Raw genomic sequence first — 19,314 nt, forward strand, 5'->3', positions numbered from 1 at the left:
CATGGCTCCTAAATGAATCATTCTATTGGATCCCTTTAACATTTTTATTATGCAGCTAAATTTAAAAGCTGCATCACAGCCAACAAATGATAACATATGGATTTAAAGAGTTTATGATGGTTTATTTATCATCGTGTACAAATAACTTCTTGTCATCAAAAAGTGATGACTACTAATGGCAACAATATAATAAAATAGTTTAGGAAAATTATATTGAAGTGAAAAATTATATATATATATATATTTGTCAGAATGTGTTCAAAACACTTTGTTGTGCCTGCAGTGGTGGTTTTTGATGTGGGAGATATGGGCGGTTTCCCAGGGCGGCATTGGAAAGGGGAGGATCACTATCTAACAAATAAATAAATTAATGAAATATATTCATGTGTCAGTTGTGGCTGACCATGCCTGACTGCTGTTGCTGCTGCTCTTGTGTTGGGTTTGGTTTTCTCCCAGCTTCACGCTGAAGCAACATCTATACTTTGGTTCATATTTCCACAGAACTTTATCCCAGAAATCTTGTGGTTCATTTGGATGAAACTTTGCAAACTATAATAGTTTACAGAGAAAATGTTTTCTTCTGCAAACCTTTTTAGATGCATCATCCTCAGATTTTTATTCTAACTTTGCTTCCATGAGATGCACCTTTTGCTCCAACTTTTTGTCAGATTAATTTTCAGTCTAAACATTATGACTGTACATGTGTTTATGTGTTTGCACTGTGGTCACTGGTGTCCTTCAGTGCTGTGCAGCAGAGTCCACCACCATAAACCCTCTGCTCTCATTTGCTGCTCTCAGCCACTCGGTCTTACTTACCGTCTGCTGCCACATGTTACATTGTTGTGTGTGTTGTGTTTGTTGCAAAGCTGAGTTAAGCTCTAGAGGAGAAGAGCATTAAAAAGACATTAATTAGGTGGCGCAATGTATTCCCAGTCGTTGCAAAATCAAGAGTTATAGCACCGCAATGAAGGCTTGATAAAATCATTATAAGTTCGATAGATAATGCAAGATGAAGGGTTGTGCGACGCCAGAGTTAAAGGTAGGAAGTGAAGGTCTCCAGAAGCAGCGGTGTGCTGGTGTTTTCCTGCTTTTGCAGGAAAACAGACCCAGACTCCTGAGTTCTGCTTGTTTGCAGACTTGACTCTGCATGACGCCTCTCCAGCATTCCTGCTCCTCGCCCTGAGTGTCCTCGGAGAGCGCGGCGTGCTCCTGCGGGACTCGTCTCATTAGCTCAGTAATTAAGATAAACGAGAGTTTAATTGCAGCTGTGATCAACACTAATGATTGTGGGACTCAAGATGAGGATTTCCTCTCCCTGCTCTAATCAGAGGGAGGATCAGGGACTCGATGTGCACAGGCGATAGAATCACAGTGGCGCTCAGCCGGCAGCGTTGCAGTCATTATTGTTGCTGTGATGTGGACGAGTGAACCCAGTCCTCCGGGTTTCATTAGACCTGTTTTAGACTTCTGACCCAGTGCTCTCATATTACATCAAACCATCGTACTCATGGTTATGATGTTGACCTTTCAAAGTGGTTCATTACTTGCACAACCTCTGAAAAAAGACAAAATGTGCACAAAAATGTTTACCAAATAAAAAATGCTCTTTATTATTTACTGGGAAGAGGATACATCTCTTCTTCTGCTATAAAAATGTAACTGTGTTCAAAAATGTTCAGCATTTTAAATGTTTTACTTTGTGTCAGTTTAGTAATCAGCAGTCTGTTAGTAGAAATGAAACAGATCATCTGTTTAAGGCTCTGGCTCATAATTGGCACATTAAGGACAAGATGGAGGACAGATGAATGATTCACCAGGTGTTCAGGTCTCTGTTCTGAGAAGTAACTAATGCTCCTGGGAACCAGATATCTGCTCACTTTGTCTTTTATTCCCGACTGCGACGACATCTACCGCTGGGGATACCTTGACTCATTAAAGTAGAACTTCTAACTTTACATTTACGTAACTCAAATTGTTTAATGTTGACTAAATACTAAAGCATAAACTTATTATATATTGTTACTGAATAAATTGGGAAGGCTGAAAGAAAAATCAGGAAAAAATGTAAATCTGACAGAAAACGTTGACAGAAAAGCAACAAACGTCATTTTTGTTCCTAATAAACCGATGAGCTAAATAGCTAAAAGTAATGATGAACATTCCCAACATACCAATGATGGGTTTTGGCTTGAAGCGACGCCATCATCCACTCACACCCACCCAGAGGATAAACACACCAGCAGCACAGAGGGAACTACTCAACTCCACTAACAGCAGGAAGTGGGACAGACTGTCCTGAGTCCAAATGGCTTCGCTCACCGATCCGTCCTCATAACACCTGCACAAGCCTGGACATCTTCACCAAACCTTCCTATAACCACAAACCTCTGCGTTTGCATTTTACATGGAATACTAACAGAAAGTTGTGTGTTAAAAGGAATGAAAAAGCTTCATTCTGATTGGGTTCAGCTGCGGACTTTGACTGAACCACACGGAGAACGATGCTAATGCTAATGTTCTCTCACAAACATCAGAGACTTTTAAGAAACTGTTGGATTTATAATGAGAATAAATTAGACTAGTTACAGCTTTCCAAAGAACGTTGATTTCACTGAACTTTGTTTAGTTGTAACAGAGTCAAAGGGAACAGAGGACAAGTGAAGGACATTTTTTAGATTTTCGTTTGTAAAAAATGTTGAAAACTGATGTAAGAAAACTCAGAAGAGACTGAGGAAGAGGACAAATATGATTCTTTTGGAACTTAAAATGCGTCTAAGGCTGGATAGAAACGTCAGCTCACTAAAAACTACTTTCCATCTCACAGTTTGTGATTTTTTATGTCAGAAGTTATAGACCAACAAATCGTGTCCAAAGAAAAGCTGTCCACTGGGATCGAAGTTAACCTCGTGGAAAGTGTCGCCTGTCTGCTTTGCTGTAATAATAGTGTAAGAATAGGCAGAACACAAGTCAGCCTTGCATCTCGTGGAGTGAAAGTTCGTCTCTTAGCCGATCGCCTGTCTGTGCAGGAGGCTGCTCTTCTTTTCAACATGCAGCCATGACTAATCCTCTCTGTCTCAGGATCTAGGCATCTATTTTTTCTCTCTTCATTTCTCTTTCACTGTCTTCATGTTGTAAAAGTAAAAAAAAATCTGATTTTTAATGCAAACTGTAAACAATTTGACTCGATGAAAAAATTCTTCTGCACTGGGTTAAGGTTTTATAGAGGCCACACACCAGAAGCTCATGCTTGCGTGATGTGGATGTTTGGTCCCCTGATGCCACAGGTGTGATACAGGCCAGCTGTGTTCGGTTCCACAGGGGACCATGCACTCTGTCTTTAAGCGTCAAACTGCAAAGAGGTCAGACGCCATTTCCCGCCTGGACACACTGATAAGTAGCAAAGGCGATTATTTCTCTTGTCTGCCTTTCCACATGTATCTTTATCCTTCAGCACTGCTACACCCTGATGCTCCGATTCCACGCTCTTCTTTCCAAACTCGTATCGGCAGCCGTGCTGTAATGTGGCCAGCTCTAATACCTGTAATTCTATTGGGAGCCCTTGTTGTTACTGTGGTGTCAGTGGGATTTCCTCTGCTTTTTCAATTAGATGCTCTGAGGCTCTCTGCACTGTGCTGCAGTGTAATCTCTGAAAGAAGAGAGATTAGTCTCAGGAACACTGATCGCAGCGTGTCCCAAAGTTTCTTTATGTTTGCAGAGTAACAATGCAGAACAATAACAAGTTCAGAGCTCAGGTTTCATTGACTGATGCAAGAGTTGTTTGAACTTGACCCATTTTCAAATCAGAGACAAAAGGCAGCATTAAGTCATTTTGAATATTTTAGTTCCACTCTGAAATGAGTTCTGCAAAACGTTGTTCCACCCAGATGAACCGTAACAACAGAAAATCTGATCATTTATTTCATTAATTACATTTACAAAGTAAAGCCCAAACTTCATTCAGTGATGTCTGTTCATTTTCAATGACTTGAAAGGTAATAAAAGCCTCAAATTCAGTTTCTTGCAAAAATTAAATATTACAAAAACAAGTATAATTTTTAAGCACAAATATGGCTTCATATTCATTTTATGTATTATATAATCATAAGAAGACAGATGCCTTTGCACAAAAGGTGATTCCTGAAGAAGCTGTTTCAAACAGATGTAACCTGTTTGAAACAGCTTACAGCTTACAGACATTTTAATGACTGAGATGAGTCTCCATGAGTTGTACATTTTCAAATGAAATAGTGAAATCAATGCATTTTTCAATGATTTTCTAATTCATTGTGATTCACCTTCATTTTATGTATCTGGTGGTTTTGCTCACCTGTTAAAATATTCATCTTGATCGAATGAAGGACAGTTTCGGGTATCCAGCTTCTCATGTGCCGATCTCCCAGCTTCACGCTGAGTAATGTGAAGAAACATCTACACTGTGGCTCATCTTTCCAGAGAACTTTATCCCAGAAATATTGTGGATAATTCAGATAAAACTTTGCAAACTTTAGTTGTTCACAGAGAAAAGGTTTTCTTCTACAAACTTTTTCCATAATTCTGTAATTTTGTTCTTCAAACTGCAGAAAACTTAAAAGACCAACTCTGTTTATGGTTGGAGACAAAATGTTTCACTCATGCTCTCGAACAAAATAGATTTTCAGACATTTCAGATAAATCGAGACTTCCAGCTGAATGGTCAGGAATCAGTTGCTGTAATTGTTTTGTAAGAAGTGACTTAAAGATTGTGGAGTGATGCAGAAAGCACTCAGAAGTCTCTAAGTAGATAATGAAGCTGCACACTCTGCCTAACCTGAAAATTGTTCAGATTGCATCTCTTCTGATATTAAAAAGAACCAATATGTGCCAGACTACGTTTAATATATACATATATATATATATATATATTTCTTTGCAACTTCAACAAGTCCAAATCAAAGCTGTTCATCTCTCTGTTGTAGAGTTTGAGGCCATCCAATCAGTCCTGTTTCTGTCACCGCGGTTTCCACGCAGCAGCTGCTTCTCCTCCAGAATAAAAACATCGTAACTTTTTTGCAGACAGTTAGCATTACGTTGCTAATATTAAGGGATAACAGACTCATAGCAAACAGAGCAATAAGTCAACTAGTGTGATCCATAGGTACAGACTGACTCGTTCTAAATCTGCCATTGTTTAGCTTTGACTTCATCTCTGAAGAGAAACTTTTGATGGAGCGGTTTGAGTTTTAGTTTGAGTTTTCATCAAGTGCTGCTTGTTGGCAGCGCAGAAGCCGCCCCACGGCGATCATCGCTGCACATAACGTAAAGAAAAACATACATCTGCACCGATAGCTGTCACACGCTGAGGGATGTTTCAGACACAGTGCAGCAAACTTACAACTCCAATAATGTAGTTTTAAGACAATAATAAATCTCATCATTAACATGATTTGCCTGGAGGCGTCATCCTCAAAAGTGACACTAATTTTTGTACATTTATCAGAAAATGCTAAATCTTAGCCCCGAGACTGTGAGCAGTGGCTGCTTGCCATGTCACATTACCCGAATGTTCCAGCGCCCCCGAAGTGTTGTCACAAACTGGAGAAAACAGTTGTCACCAGCTTAGGCATCGCTATGACACTCAGTGCTGTCCTCAGATGATCAGTACTTGAAGAAAATCATTTTCACCAACTTGTCATTGAACTCCGTTGATCAGATTTTAATTTCCTCTGTTCTGTTGGCCGATTCAAAAAGGCAATTTCTGCTTTTCTATTCCCATCTTAACCTCTTGATTTTTTTCTTCACTGTCATCACACTCCATCCTGTTCTGTTCAAGTCAGGGAGATTATTTTAATAATGAAATGGATTGTCATTCACTGGATGTGTCATGAGAATCTCAATGTTTGTGTCAGTTTTCTACAATCACTGCTGTTTTGGAGATGATTTCTTTAATAGGAAGAAATTATTGGAATTACTTGTGTGTTTATGAAAAACTGGATATTGAAGCTATTTTGATTCATAATATTTTGGGGAACTAATAGATGTTTAGGCTGTGTGTGTGTGTGTGTGTGTGTGTGTGTGTGTGTGTGGGGGGGGGGGGTGTGTGTGTGTGTGTGTGTGTGTGTGTGTGTGTGTGTGTGTGTGTGTCTGTGTGCGTGTGCATTCAAGTGTGCAGCCTGCTTTAGACAAAATCATGGCATGTTTTCTCATTTTCCAGTCCAGTACTGTTGGTAATGTGAGAGCATGGCTAAGCCTCTGGAGTCCCGTATCACAGATTCAAACTCAGACAGTTAGCACAACACACACACACGCACACACACACACACACACACACACACACACGCATCTGTACGCACACAGAGTCTCGAAATTCAAGCCTGAAATACCGACACATTAACACATGCATGAGAAAACAAAACTAACAGAAACTAACTTTGAATATCAAATGACAGTTTTCTTGAATGTGTGTATGTGCAGCAATTTCCTGCCCCTGGGGGTCTAATCACACTGTCCCGGCAGATCACTGGAGAACACTTTCTATCAGCAATTAGCACTGGGTTATAATTCCTCTCCCACTGAGACCTCTGTGGAAGTTCACCGCATCTCTAAAAGGCCGAATATATCATTATTTTTTACAACTTTTCTTATTCAGTCAGATTCAGGCGTGTAGCTTTTGACAGTTGCATTCAACTTTATGTCCAAAATCAGGAAATATGTCAAAAAATGTTTGAAAGACAAGAAGTGAGCCGAACACAGAAGTAGCGTTCGCGAAGCTTGCATATCAAATTTAAGTTCATGAAGTGAAGATTTATGTTTTACTTTTTTTAATTAAAAGGATAGTCAAGAGAATATTTGTTAGATTAGAGACTCTGCAAACTGGCACCATATGGAGAATTTAAAATGATTCTCTATTAACTTTATGCTTACAAACTATATACCACAGTCTCTTCTTGGTCTAACTGTCCACTATTGGTTCACACCCCTTAGGTTGTCGTTGTTCTGTCTCCTAAGAATATCTAACCAGTTTTCAAAAAGATGTATCATATGTCCGTTCTCTCTTCCTCTGTTCAGTGAAGCTCAGCCATGTTTCTTGCCAAATGTGCCTCATTGTTTTTTTGTTGTCAGACATGTTCACATTGTTCCAGTCCATTTTAGACAATAAGACGTTTTGTTGTTTGTATACAGCTATTGTCAATGATGCTCTTCTGTTATGAACACGTCGTCTTTTGTTTGTCCCTTCCTGTTTTAGAAGGAATAAAACTCTATTTGTAAATTACTTTCCCTCTTTAAAACAATCAATGGAAAGGCCAATTATGAGTTCTTTTCATAGTTTAAAGTATTTTTGTACATGAAAGATGATAATGGCTGCCCTTTAAGTCACGCTCCACACTGCAGAGTTAAGGTGAAAGGTCAAGCCTGTGAACTTAAAGCGATGAATCGAGGGAACTTCACTATGCGTGCAGAGATCAGCATTGACAAACTGCTCCGGCGCTAATCGACCTTACATGTGTGTATTTACACGCTGGTCACTGTTTGCCGCTGCCTGGTGGTGCAGCTCAGGAGCGTCTGCTTGTGAAGATTGGCATTCTAGTCAGGCCACTGAAGCTGACAAAGCAATTTAGAGGCACGCTGCCCTCGCTGCGTGGGTCTGATCCATGATGTATGTTACCTCCGCCGCCAACAAATATTTAGCATCGACTTCATGCCAGCCTCTGCAATCCAGTTAGAAACATGGTGTCACCCTGTTCCCAGTGGTGGAAAACACAGAGTGACAGGCTTTTATCATGTTGGCCATGTTTGTCTTGTGATGACGCGCTTGTAGTGCTAATAGGCAACTTGACTCAGACACACTAAAAGATTATCACATTGAGTGTATTACAAAGAGGAGAGCACTCGTTATTGATCCTGTGCTTTATTGTCTTCCTTCTTCCTGGAGAGTTCATTATGTATGTTTGAGACCAGGGAAGAAAAAGGTTCATTGATGATCAAGTAGAAGATATTTTATTTATAACCAACCTGTGGAAATGATGCCTTGCTATTTGAAGCAAGCAAAGGAGCAGAAAAAGCAGCATTTCCATTAAATCAGACTTAAAGTGAGATCACTCCTTCTCCTGTGACTGTCAACATTCATTCTCTGAACATGCTTTAGTTTTTATTCCACACCAGTTTCATCTCAAAAAAATCTGTCAGTGTTATAATGGAATATTGAGGAATTTGTTTTGTTTACTTCACATGATGTATTCTCAAAAACAACGACCAGCTCTGAAATTTCACTCTAAAAACAGAAGCTTTTTATGCCATTTCACAAGATGAAATAGCTGAAAATGGTTGAAAGCTGAAAATTGAAATTACACAAAATATGCCTCGTTGAGCATAGCTATGGTTTGCTTTGTGGAGTCTTCATTATGGTGACAAATAGCAAAATCATTGTGGTGCTACTTCAGCCATTTTTAAGCTGCTTTTTGCGCTTTAAAGTGTATTTTATTTTTTACAGAAATACAAACTATTACATTAACATTCAGTGAATGCATTGTTAGCAATCAGAGGGTTTGGATTTGGAGTCACCTCTGTGTCGTCTGTGGCACCGTTTTCTGCAGCACCAACCTTTGTGAGAGTCATAAATAGAATGCTGTAAATGCTGATTCTGGTTGTTGATGACGTCGGAGGTAGACGCTCACCCCTCACCTGGGAGGAGACAGGTGAGTCGACCGCGTTTGACCCATTTTCATATCAACAAAGACATTTTGTCTAATACTCTTCTCACTGGATATTTTCAGACCATCCTCGAGAATATGATTCAAGACGTACAAAATAATCATATTCTCCCTCTATAGACTAATTTCCAGCCACCTTTGAGTTTTTGCTTTTTCTACTGTGGTTCCTGCAGCTGGGACTTGCATGGCATGTGCAAATGTGACGGTAGAGTCTATGATCCTGAAGCCACCATTAGTCTGTAAGCTTTGGAAATAACCTCCTAAAATCACCAGGAGAGTCTGCAGTGAATCTCAGAGGGAGTTTAGAGATCAGGCTCAGTTATATTCACAGGTATCATTTCCCAAATAGCGGCCTGTCTTAGAAACTGAAGGGTGGAGAAGAGTTTTAAACTCTGGCAAGCGATGAGAAATGAGTGAGAAAACTGAAGGTTTCTCTGAGGAAGTAGCTGTTTATGTACTGAAGTTGATAAATCAGAGGGTTTTGTTCACTTTTAAAGATTGAGTCTGCTGCTGTGACATTGCTTTGTTCGGTATTTTAAAGAGTGGTGGAGAAAGTACTCAAACAATGTACGTAAGTAAAAGTAAAAAAGTACTGCTTTTTGAAAATACTAAAGTATTAAAAGTAACATTGCAGAAACTCTGCTGTATCTGTAAAGCAGTGTTGAGGTCCAATACAAATGCACGCCACACTTTTCAGAACACTTTAAAGTTTGTTTATGTCACATTATGTGAAATTTTAGGAGCGTGAATTATTTTGTAAGTCACTAAATTACAATTCTCATCTTAAACCCCTGAGTAATGCAGAAATTGTAATTCAGCTGTGGATTATTTTATTTAAATTGATAGTTTACCAGAATAAACTCAGCTGTACTTTTTTGCAGCTGTGCTGCTTTTCTGTGGCTTCCAGCCTCTGTCCATATTAATCATCCACAGACTCTGCTCTCTGCTGGCCAGTCACCGCTCCTCTGCTCTGCATCTGCTGTCATTTCCTTCTTCTCATTCTGAAACAGGAACAGGACAGTAATGGAGCAGAGAGTGGGAAGTGCAGGAGCAGGTGTGGGTTAATATGCTGACCCCCAGCCGTTCATTGTAAATCTGTCCCTCTTCAGTCTCAGCGTTTACAATAAGCTCTTTTCTGTTACAGCACCATGCAGGGGTCAGTGTTTGGACAATTTAGGAAGACATCATGTGAAAATGCACAATTTTTCTTAAATGGTGTTTTTCTCAAATCTGGATCAATTTTATAACCTTTGAATACAATAAGGGAATAAAAGTGAAATTCATTTAAATCTTATATTAAAGGCTACATTATATGAGGTGGTGTAAATTATGTGTGAGACATTTATTGATATTTGAATTATTATTTTTTGTGTAAATGTTGGACCTGCATGTGCATCTAAGAATTATATTGGTTCTACAGGTCAGCCATGAATTATTTCAGAATTAGAACCAAAGATGATATTCACAGAATAAACAACAAAAATGTAAGTTTTGTTTTCATATACGGCCTGGTTGCTTTGCATGGCTAAATGCATCTTTCACTTGTTTGTTAAGCTACTGGTAAAAATCTGCAAAAGTAAATTAGTTCTCGGTTTTCCATGCAGTCAGAACAATCTTTTTCTATCATATCATGTTTGTGTTGTTATATCAGATGATAAGGTCCTAAAAGCAATGAGGCCAAATGATTCAACTGACTTGACAGGAACATGGGAGACGCCACAACAGCGCCAGTGAGAGAAAAGCTCATGTAAAGGTGAAGAGGTGCAAGCTATTTATTGTATTTTCATTTAGTACCTCTGTCTGCTGGGTGTAATTAAGCAGCCATTGGCCTCGTGACACCTTAGAGAACTTGTCAAAGAGGACTGTGAAAGTTAACAAGATGGTAATTTGTAGAGGAGGCCAGGGAATAAGAAAATATGAGAAGAGGGCTCAAGTGGGCCTTATTCTAATATTTTAACCAGTTTAATTGAAGAGAGCACCAGAGGCACTCGGACTTGTTAATGAGGACAGTGCAGCGTTGATCATTTGAAAAGCTCCTATCTGAAGCAGTGCATGGGCTTCTTAATACAATCAACTCATACATGAAAATGTAGTCACCCTTGCAGGAACCCTTGCAAAATATCAAATGCAAGGTTTCCTGCATTTGATAATTATTATTACTTTAATATTTAAGTTATAAATATTAAAGGAAAATATATAAAAAGGTGGGTATATTTTCAAAACATCCATTTTAGAAAATAATTGTTTTTAACAAAATAACCAACGGCACAATGATTGCTACTCCCAGCAATCACTTAAAATAAACATAACTGGAGCATTTTTAATTTATGCTTTACTTTTATGGATTGAACAATTTTAACTATAAATTTTAAATTATTAATTCATTCCTTTCTGTTTCCCAGGGGCACAAATATAACCGAACACAAAAGAGCATTTATTTTAGCCAATCGTTAAAAACACAAAGAGTTTAGAAAAGTTGAACTGAAGTAAGAACTCCGAACACGGTTATATCCAGAGTCAAACCAATAATTCAAAAGATTTTTAATGTCGAATGTGTTTTTTTTCCTTGATGAATGAATATAATTAATTTGAAGGTCAGATCTATCTGTAGTTTGCGGAGTGCAATTTATTTCCATCCAGTGTTACATTTATTTTCACCTCGTATTGATGATGACGGAGTCGTCATCGATGATGACCTCCTCCTCCAGGAGAGGTTCAGGTCTGGGTCGGGTTTTACCCCACTGTCGCCTCATGCTTCCTGAAACGCAGGTCGAGTCCGACGAATCCTGGCATTGCTTTCGTGGAAAATCCCCGTCATTAGAAAACAAACTCACTCTTCAGGATATGCAGGTTGTTTGCTGACCTCATAATGTTGCTGAACTTTGACCTGACCAACTGCAGCAACCCAGAGGGTTGTAGAGTAGACAATGCAGGTGAATCTCTCCATCTGCCTCTCTTCTTACCCTGATGCGCTCCTCTCTCTGGAAGAGGGTAAATCTGGACTCATTCGATTACATGACTTTCTTCTCTCGCTCCAAAGTCCAATCTTCATGCTGCCTTGCAAGTTGAAGCCTTTTTCTCCTCTTTGTCTCACTGATTAGTGGTTTTCTAATGGCTACACAGATATTCAGTCCCAATCCTTTGGGTTCACATTGTGTGAATGGAAATCCTCTTACTTCACTGTTAACTATAGCTTTGGGCTTTACAATTGTTTTTTATTTAATTTTATTTCACTAAATATGAAGATTTGTTTTTCTTACCACATTTCTTCCTTGAAGACAACAGTTCACACTTTCCATCCAGATTTTAATAATAAGTTGAACAGTTTTTCATCTGGTTTTATGAGTTTACATGTCAGCTTAGATATTTTCTCTGCTTTAAGCCAACGAACCGACCATTCTTGAATAGACTAACATCTTTTCTGTGACCACAGGATCATTTCACGTGGTTGTTTAAGATAGGGAGTTACTAATTGTAGTATATTCCATTAATGTTCTCTTGTAATGTTCTTAGCAATATCCAGGCTGTCATAATTGTGATGAATGATTTTTAATTGATTTTTAACTGTAAAGTTTTAAAAAGTGTAAAGTGACAAATATATGGATGGTGAAGTGAAAGCAGAACAGCAGCAGAACAAAAGACGGACCCAGAATACAAAGCATGTTGGCAGGTTGGAGGTGTTTGACCAGCCCAAGGCAGGTAGACAGATAAAAGATCATATCCATATTACATGCATCACCTTCCTTCCTGCATAGCTCCTGTTACAGCTCAGGACTTGTATTGATTTCTCCACAACGCCGGTGTTGTCTGTCTCCCTGACTCTGCTGTGTGTCTCTCTGTTATCTTCTTTCTAGGAAACACCAACAGTGTTTTTGCTCTGGACTACATCAGCGGCTCCCTGAAGGTGAACGGCCAGCTGGACAGAGAAAACCCGCTCTACTCAGCAGGATTCACTCTCACTGTCAAGGTGAGCCGCCGAACGAGAGGCAGCTGAGGAGGGAGGGGGGCAGAGCCTGGAGAGCAGATCGAAACTCCTTCACAAGAGGATCAAGAGCTTTTGATATGTTAGTGTAATAAATCAATGCAGCACCTGGACATGATAGAGTCTCAGAGGACTCACCAGCTGGCGCCCCACCCTGGATCACTGTGGGCTTTGTGATCCAACAGCCTGGCCTGGATTTACAATACCATCACAATCAATGTGCCTGCAGATAATCACTCTAACAGGTGGTTCTATAGACTCTCTGGCAACTTTGTTTATGCAAACTGAACATCTGCATGGCAGCTACACAATACCTCTATTCATCCAGACACGTTAAAGGGGAAGTGTTAGGTATTGTCTCGACACATGGAGCCATTTTATGTCACAACCAAGTAACTATGTTACCTCATCATATATATAAACTATAACTTAAAGAAACTTTGAATTAAAGCCTTGGAGTTGAGCTTCTGTCTCTATAGAAACTTCTGCTTTTTCTGAATCTCCGCCTTCAGGAAGTCATCACAACATGGTTCCTATATTAACTCCTATTGAGCTCAAAAATGCTGATTTAACATAATGCTGGCCCTTTAACGTTCAAACCAATCACTAACATGGCCATTCAAAGTCAGATTTAGTAAAAGCTCCTAGTTTGATGCATTTAATGAATTTGGTGAATATTTTGTAAACATTTTATTTGTCAGTTATAGATCAGAGCTGATCAAGGGGAAATTGGAAGGTCCTAATCTCTGGCTGATTGATTTGTTTCTATTTATGGCATTAATTCATCCCTATTTATTAAGTACAACCCAAGAAAATAAGAGCATCATACAGCTTCACTGTTATATACTTTAGAGTTTATAAAAAGATGATTTAGATAGTTTGCTCTAAGGTTTAATACAAAGAAGGCTGGGCTGATACATACTAGCTTCGGTCTGTCTTTTTAATTAAAATCAATAATTACAAACAAGAAAGTAGCCAGTGTAAACATTGTGAAAAAGAGAAAATGTAGACCAAAAAGGTATTTATAAGATATGGATTTTTTTCCTGCTAAATTTTCCCTGCTTCCCTATGCTTCTGCCTTCTTACATGCTGCTGGTATTGATTATTCTGTGCCATAGTAATACAACTAATTTCTCAACTTCAGGCAGCTTAGATAGCAGCGAACAGGCAGAGGTGAAGGTCAAACGATTCAGGAGAGTTGGAGGCTAAGCTACTTTGATTATCCAGATATGAGCATGCTGCTGGTGCCCACTCTGCCACTCACTGTGACCTTTCTTTATCAATAAAAGACGGCACCTCACACCGATTTTCCAGGATTTTCCTTTTTTTTGGAGACATTACATGACCAGTATTGAAGCAGCCAGAAACAGGGATTTGTGTTTTGTCCTCTCAGAGGGACTTTTTCCCTCTTGAATCAGACTAAATGTGCTCTTCTGGCCTCAGTTTGAGGCAATTTCTATGATTGCTTGGAGGTCACCTGTTCACCTTTTGATCCAGTAAATAAACAGCTGTAAATATCTCGTGAGATTGCGTGCTGACCGCTCTTATAGAGAATGACATTTGAAGTCCAATCAAATTTCTTTTATACCTTTTCTGTTTTTCTTTTTTGCCACTCTTTTGTTGCTCTCTGTAAGGCCACGGAGTTGAAGGATGATCGCAGTCCGTCAGACGCGACAGTGATGACCACCTTCACCATCCTGTTAATTGACAAGAATGACAACGCCCCAAAGTTCAACAGCTCCGAATACCGGGTTCGCATCACTGAACTGGCCCAAGTGGGCTTTGCTCTGCCGCTCTTCATCCAGGTGGAAGATAAAGACGAGGTGAGCGAATCGCTTCCTCCAGCATCATGACATGTTTAGGTGCTCTGTCAGGGCGCTGGCTCTTCTAGCCAAATGTCTCATGCATGGACCTTTAAATGAAGGAATTATTTTGCTGAAAAGTGCCTGCAGACACAAAGACAAGACAAAAAAACTGTTTTTATTTTTTGCTTTTTGTTATACTGAAACAGATTACTTTCATGAATCAGACAAACTTGTCTGTAATCAACTCTAATGGCACCTCAACATTTTAACTGTTTCAAAATCTATTCATCTAATTTAAGTATAATTTAACTGAAGTAGCAGATAACTGCAGAAAATTTCTTCAAATATTATTGTTGGCTTATGAGTCTGTTTTTCCTCCCAGCCAGTTTTGGGAAAGGGAAATAGTTTGCATTATCCTTCATAATGCAAACTACATGGATGTTTATTTCTGTACATAAAGTGTTTTAAAAGCATAACCTGAATAAATACAAGAGTTACTTTCTAAATTATATTTGGAAAAATCTAGTCAAATTAAATTTGCCTCATGTAAAAAACTAATTGCTCCTACGTCTTATTACTGGTATCGCCAGGCTTGGCAACAATAGCCAACATTCATAGTGAGTGACATTAAGGATTTATATTGACGGGCAATAAGTCTCTTACATTGATATGTTGGATTTTTGTCCTAATTTTCTTTACTGAATTTTTTTGTAAATTGTGTAATTCTTGCCTTTCTTCTGAAAACGCCAGAAGCTCAGTGGCCCTTTCCTGTTTCTGAAGACATACTTGTACATTCTTTAAACTTTTAATGCCGTGTTATTTTAAGTACTTGCAAGCACAGTTTTCAAACTTATTGAATAACTCTTTAAAACAATGTTTTAACATACTACTTTTTTGTTTTGGACCTTGAGCAGGAAACTCCAAAACATATACTTTGATTTAATTCTTAATTTGTTTCAGAATTAAAGAAATTAGGGGGATTGCTACTTTTCTTAAGCTAATGGTTCTGCTGCTTGACCCGAATGTTCCAGAGTTTTGGGAGGTTAACTGGTATTCCCTTCAATTTGGTCTCAAGAAGAACTCATCAGTTTGCCAGTATTTTGTCTGTATCTTTATGTAAGTTGAATAGATATGTGTCTTTAAAAAAAAAAACTGATATCTGATCTGTTAATATGCAAAGCAGCCGAGCCTCATGTTGTGTTGTGTAGAATATACACAACACAACAGAAAAATAACTTATCGGACTCATATTGTGCAAATGTCTTAGTGCACTTGAAAAAAGACTAAACTAACTTACAAGTAACTTTTCAGCAATATATAAGAGCTTGTTGTAAGCCAGTAATTCCTTAATATAAATTAAAAAGTGCTATTTCTTAATTGCTAGTTAGCATTAGCATTGTGATCTAACATTATCAGTATACTTTCCACCATATGCAGTAACCTTTAGACACTAATTTGTACAGAGAAAACTGTTTTCACGTCTGCTTTGCTACTCGGTCTCTCTCTTTCCCTGCTCCTCTCTCACATACACGTGCTCGCTCACATCAGCGCATTGCACTCAACTACAATTTAATTTGCTCTGGAAGAGATGGGATAGAGCATCAAATTATACCTAACGAGGAAAATCAATCACCACGGGTGGAGATAAGCCGAAAGCTAGTCAACTCTGATTGATTCAGGCACAGCAGCTGCCAGGGTGGAATTTGACAGATAACTGCAAGTCAAGTGGATAGAGAAATAGGTGGAGACACGTGGAGAGCAGAGGAGAGAAGAAGGGAGGACAAGAAAACCTGAGATGATTTAACAGAAAGTCACCTGCAACAGAGGAAAGTTAGAAGTCTGAATTATTGGTGAAATGAGGTGAAAGAGGGAGAGAAAGGAAGAGAAAACACGAGGAGGGAAGATAGTGGAAGTATTTAGAGCCAGGTCTGTTTATCCATTCAAATGAAGTTGTGTTTATGTCTGTGTGGCTCTTTCAAGCAGAGACAAAAATACAGCAAGTGTGGCTGCATGTAGGGCTGGTGATGATCAAGACGTTTTGCATGTGATAAGAGGCGGCTCTGTTGATTTGCATATATTCTACACAAACTGTGGTGATTCTCAACTCTTTCCCAGGCTTTGGTCAAACTTGTCAGTAATAGAGGTACAGAAAAAAAAAATTATAGGCAATCACAGTTTCTAGTGATGGGAAATCGATTAAAATGCTGAAAAATTAAATTTAAATTTTGGTTGTATGTCTATGCTACTCCTATTTGCATATCATATGTCCACTCAGCCACTGCATGTATTATGAAAAATCATTTCATATATATTTTCTATTGTACAACAAGCCAGGCAGCTAAGTTACCCTAATGCTGGCGATTTAAGTTGCAGTATGGAACATCATTTGAACTATCTGTCGATTGTTTGAATAGAAAATGTGTGTCTGAATCAAAAATCACAATCAGATTGAATCACTTGACACTGAAAAATTAACATCTCTGATCAATTGGCATGTTGAAACAGTTCAGGATGATTTATCTATGAAAAATGTAAAAATGTAATCAAAACTTTGCAAGGAAATTGATGTTTCTTACTTTTAAAATGTTTTAATTAGCTCTATAAACTAGTAGTTAGCGATACTTGCTTTGACGTAAACATTATTAAACATCCATCTGAATTGTAAAATTGTAATCAGAGGACATAATGATACAGGTCATTTGGCAGTCGCCCAGAGTGGCATCATAAAGGAGGGAACACAAGCACCAGATTAAATGACATGTCAGTTGTGCTTTGATGGAGTTTCCTGTTGGTTTACAGGCATTTGCAGTCAGTGGTACCTGTGTGTGTTCAGTAGGGGTCCCTTGCTTGCTGCTGAGGATAGAAACCTGTTTTTTAACGAAACTGCACCGCAATTTATCCATTTCAGAATCTCATTTTCTTATTTTAATTGGTTGGGGGGCAGCAGGAGGAGAGTCTCGCCCAGGGCGCCATTCATGCGATAACTGCCACTGATTATAACCACAAACTGGAATGTGTTTCATGTGACAATCCAGCACAAAAAATGCATAATTGTAAAATAGAAGGGAAACGGATGCATGGTTTTTAATATTTTTTACCGGTACATACCTGAAAGATGAAGCACAATTTTCTGTATAAATACAGACACTAAGACATTATGACTTAGTGTCTGTTGGGTTTGCTTCTATCAGCTTTGCTCACGTAGATAGAGAATCTGTGAACATCAACCTTCAGGTTCTAAGCTGCTTGCACTTTAACTGCACCACTTTAACTGGACTTTAACTGCACCATTAACTCATAAACATGCTTTGATCTAAAGCAGTGTAGTCAAAATCTTTATCTATGCAAAGTTTAGATTTGACCCTGATTTCTTTAGACTTCTGTTGAACTTAACAATATGCTAAGGAGGCTAAGGAGGTACTACCTGGATTTTAATCCACTCTATAGGCAAACTCAAAACACTGAGGAGACCAGTGACTGCAGACCTGAGTTGGTCACCCTGTGGTAAACCATCATATTGTAGCTTCAGTTGTTTGTTTAGGCTTGTCGTCCTGCAGGAAACCAAAGCCCCAAACTAAGAAATAGCAGATCCATGATCAGAAATGTGGCATTAGAGATTCCAGCCACAGCGACATTAAGTCCTACCTGAAGCTTTTGGCTAAGACCCAAAACGCGCTGGATCCATTTCAGCATCCGATCCGATGTAAAAATTGGGTCAGATGATGTACGCGGAAATTAGAATAGGTTAAAGTTGATGCAGATTGTCCGCAATTCCCTGCAACTCCATTTCCAACAGTCAGACCAAAGTGACCTGAGACTCATTTTGTTCAGAGCTACTCAGCAATTTGACAGTAATGTTATGAGTGAGACTGAAAGTGAGCCAAAGTGGAAAGGTGAAACACATCTGCTTTGGGGGAAAATAGAAGGACAGGAAGAAATGAAAAAAGAAAAACGATTTTTGTTCGACCAGCTTTCAGTTGACCGCCGGCTGGATCGGCTTGTGTTTACGCTGGCAGGATTTCAGGTTTGCTCTCACGAGTCCGGCAGTCCAAAAGAGACTGTCGTATTGAAAAACCTGGTCAGAGCATGAAAAGTTGGATTTAAGCTGCTTGTTTTAGACCTAAGGATAAGAGTCAATGCAGTAGGAACGCTTCAGCAATTGGAGGAACTGATGTGAGTCACTTCACCAAAACTACACCAGACTTTTTCTTTGGTCCTCAGCCTGATCTGAGCAGGGATGACATGTTAAGACACATGCTGTCATTTACCTGCTGGTTGTGAAGGTGATGTCCTGAAAACGATGTGATCTGCATTGATGATCGGCGTCCTCTTCTTGGTTTGTGGCAAACTGTAAATAGGAACTTGCATGTATTTCTGCAGCAGTGGTTTTGTCCTTTCATCTCTTCCATTAATGTCTTTGCTTTGCTCTGTCTGGAGAGTCTTGCATGTCAGCTGTGGATCTCTGCAGCTCTTCCAGTTACCAAAGGCCTGTTGCCCAGTGGCAAAACACTTAGTGATGTAGATTTAAAACTTGAAACTTGTCTGCTCACTGTTGATTGTTCATAAGGAACTAAAACTATGTGATTTTATTTTCTAACACATTTAGTAGCTGTTATTGACTTTAAACCTCCAGGTAATTCCCAACAAAGTCATTCTCAACTCGGTACACCTGTGCTGTAATCTCACGTTTTCTAAGTGTGAGAAAATACAGAGAGACATTTAATTTCTCTCTGTCTCACTGTTACTTCTCGCTCCGTGTGTGATCCTTTCTGCTCGGCTGGCATCTTGAAAACTTTTCCTGCCAGAACTTGTCATTGAACTTTGTGGCAGTCGTGTCTGA

General features: G+C 39.0%; 1 protein-coding gene across 1 annotated transcript in view; it reads left to right on the forward strand.

Moving 5' to 3' along the window:
- The window catches only part of LOC129352604 (cadherin-23-like), a 125,542-nt gene that overhangs the window by 67,187 nt on the left and 39,041 nt on the right, over nt 1–19,314 (forward strand). The window contains exons 10-11 of the mRNA XM_055021671.1: nt 12,542–12,654; nt 14,304–14,492. Coding sequence (XP_054877646.1) covers nt 12,542–12,654; nt 14,304–14,492 — 302 coding nt within the window. The remainder of the gene's footprint in view (nt 1–12,541; nt 12,655–14,303; nt 14,493–19,314) is intronic.

The sequence above is a fragment of the Poeciliopsis prolifica genome, unplaced genomic scaffold (genome assembly GCF_027474105.1).
Source record: "Poeciliopsis prolifica strain line A6 unplaced genomic scaffold, Auburn_PproV2 SCAFFOLD078, whole genome shotgun sequence".
Lineage (NCBI taxonomy): Eukaryota > Metazoa > Chordata > Actinopteri > Cyprinodontiformes > Poeciliidae > Poeciliopsis > Poeciliopsis prolifica.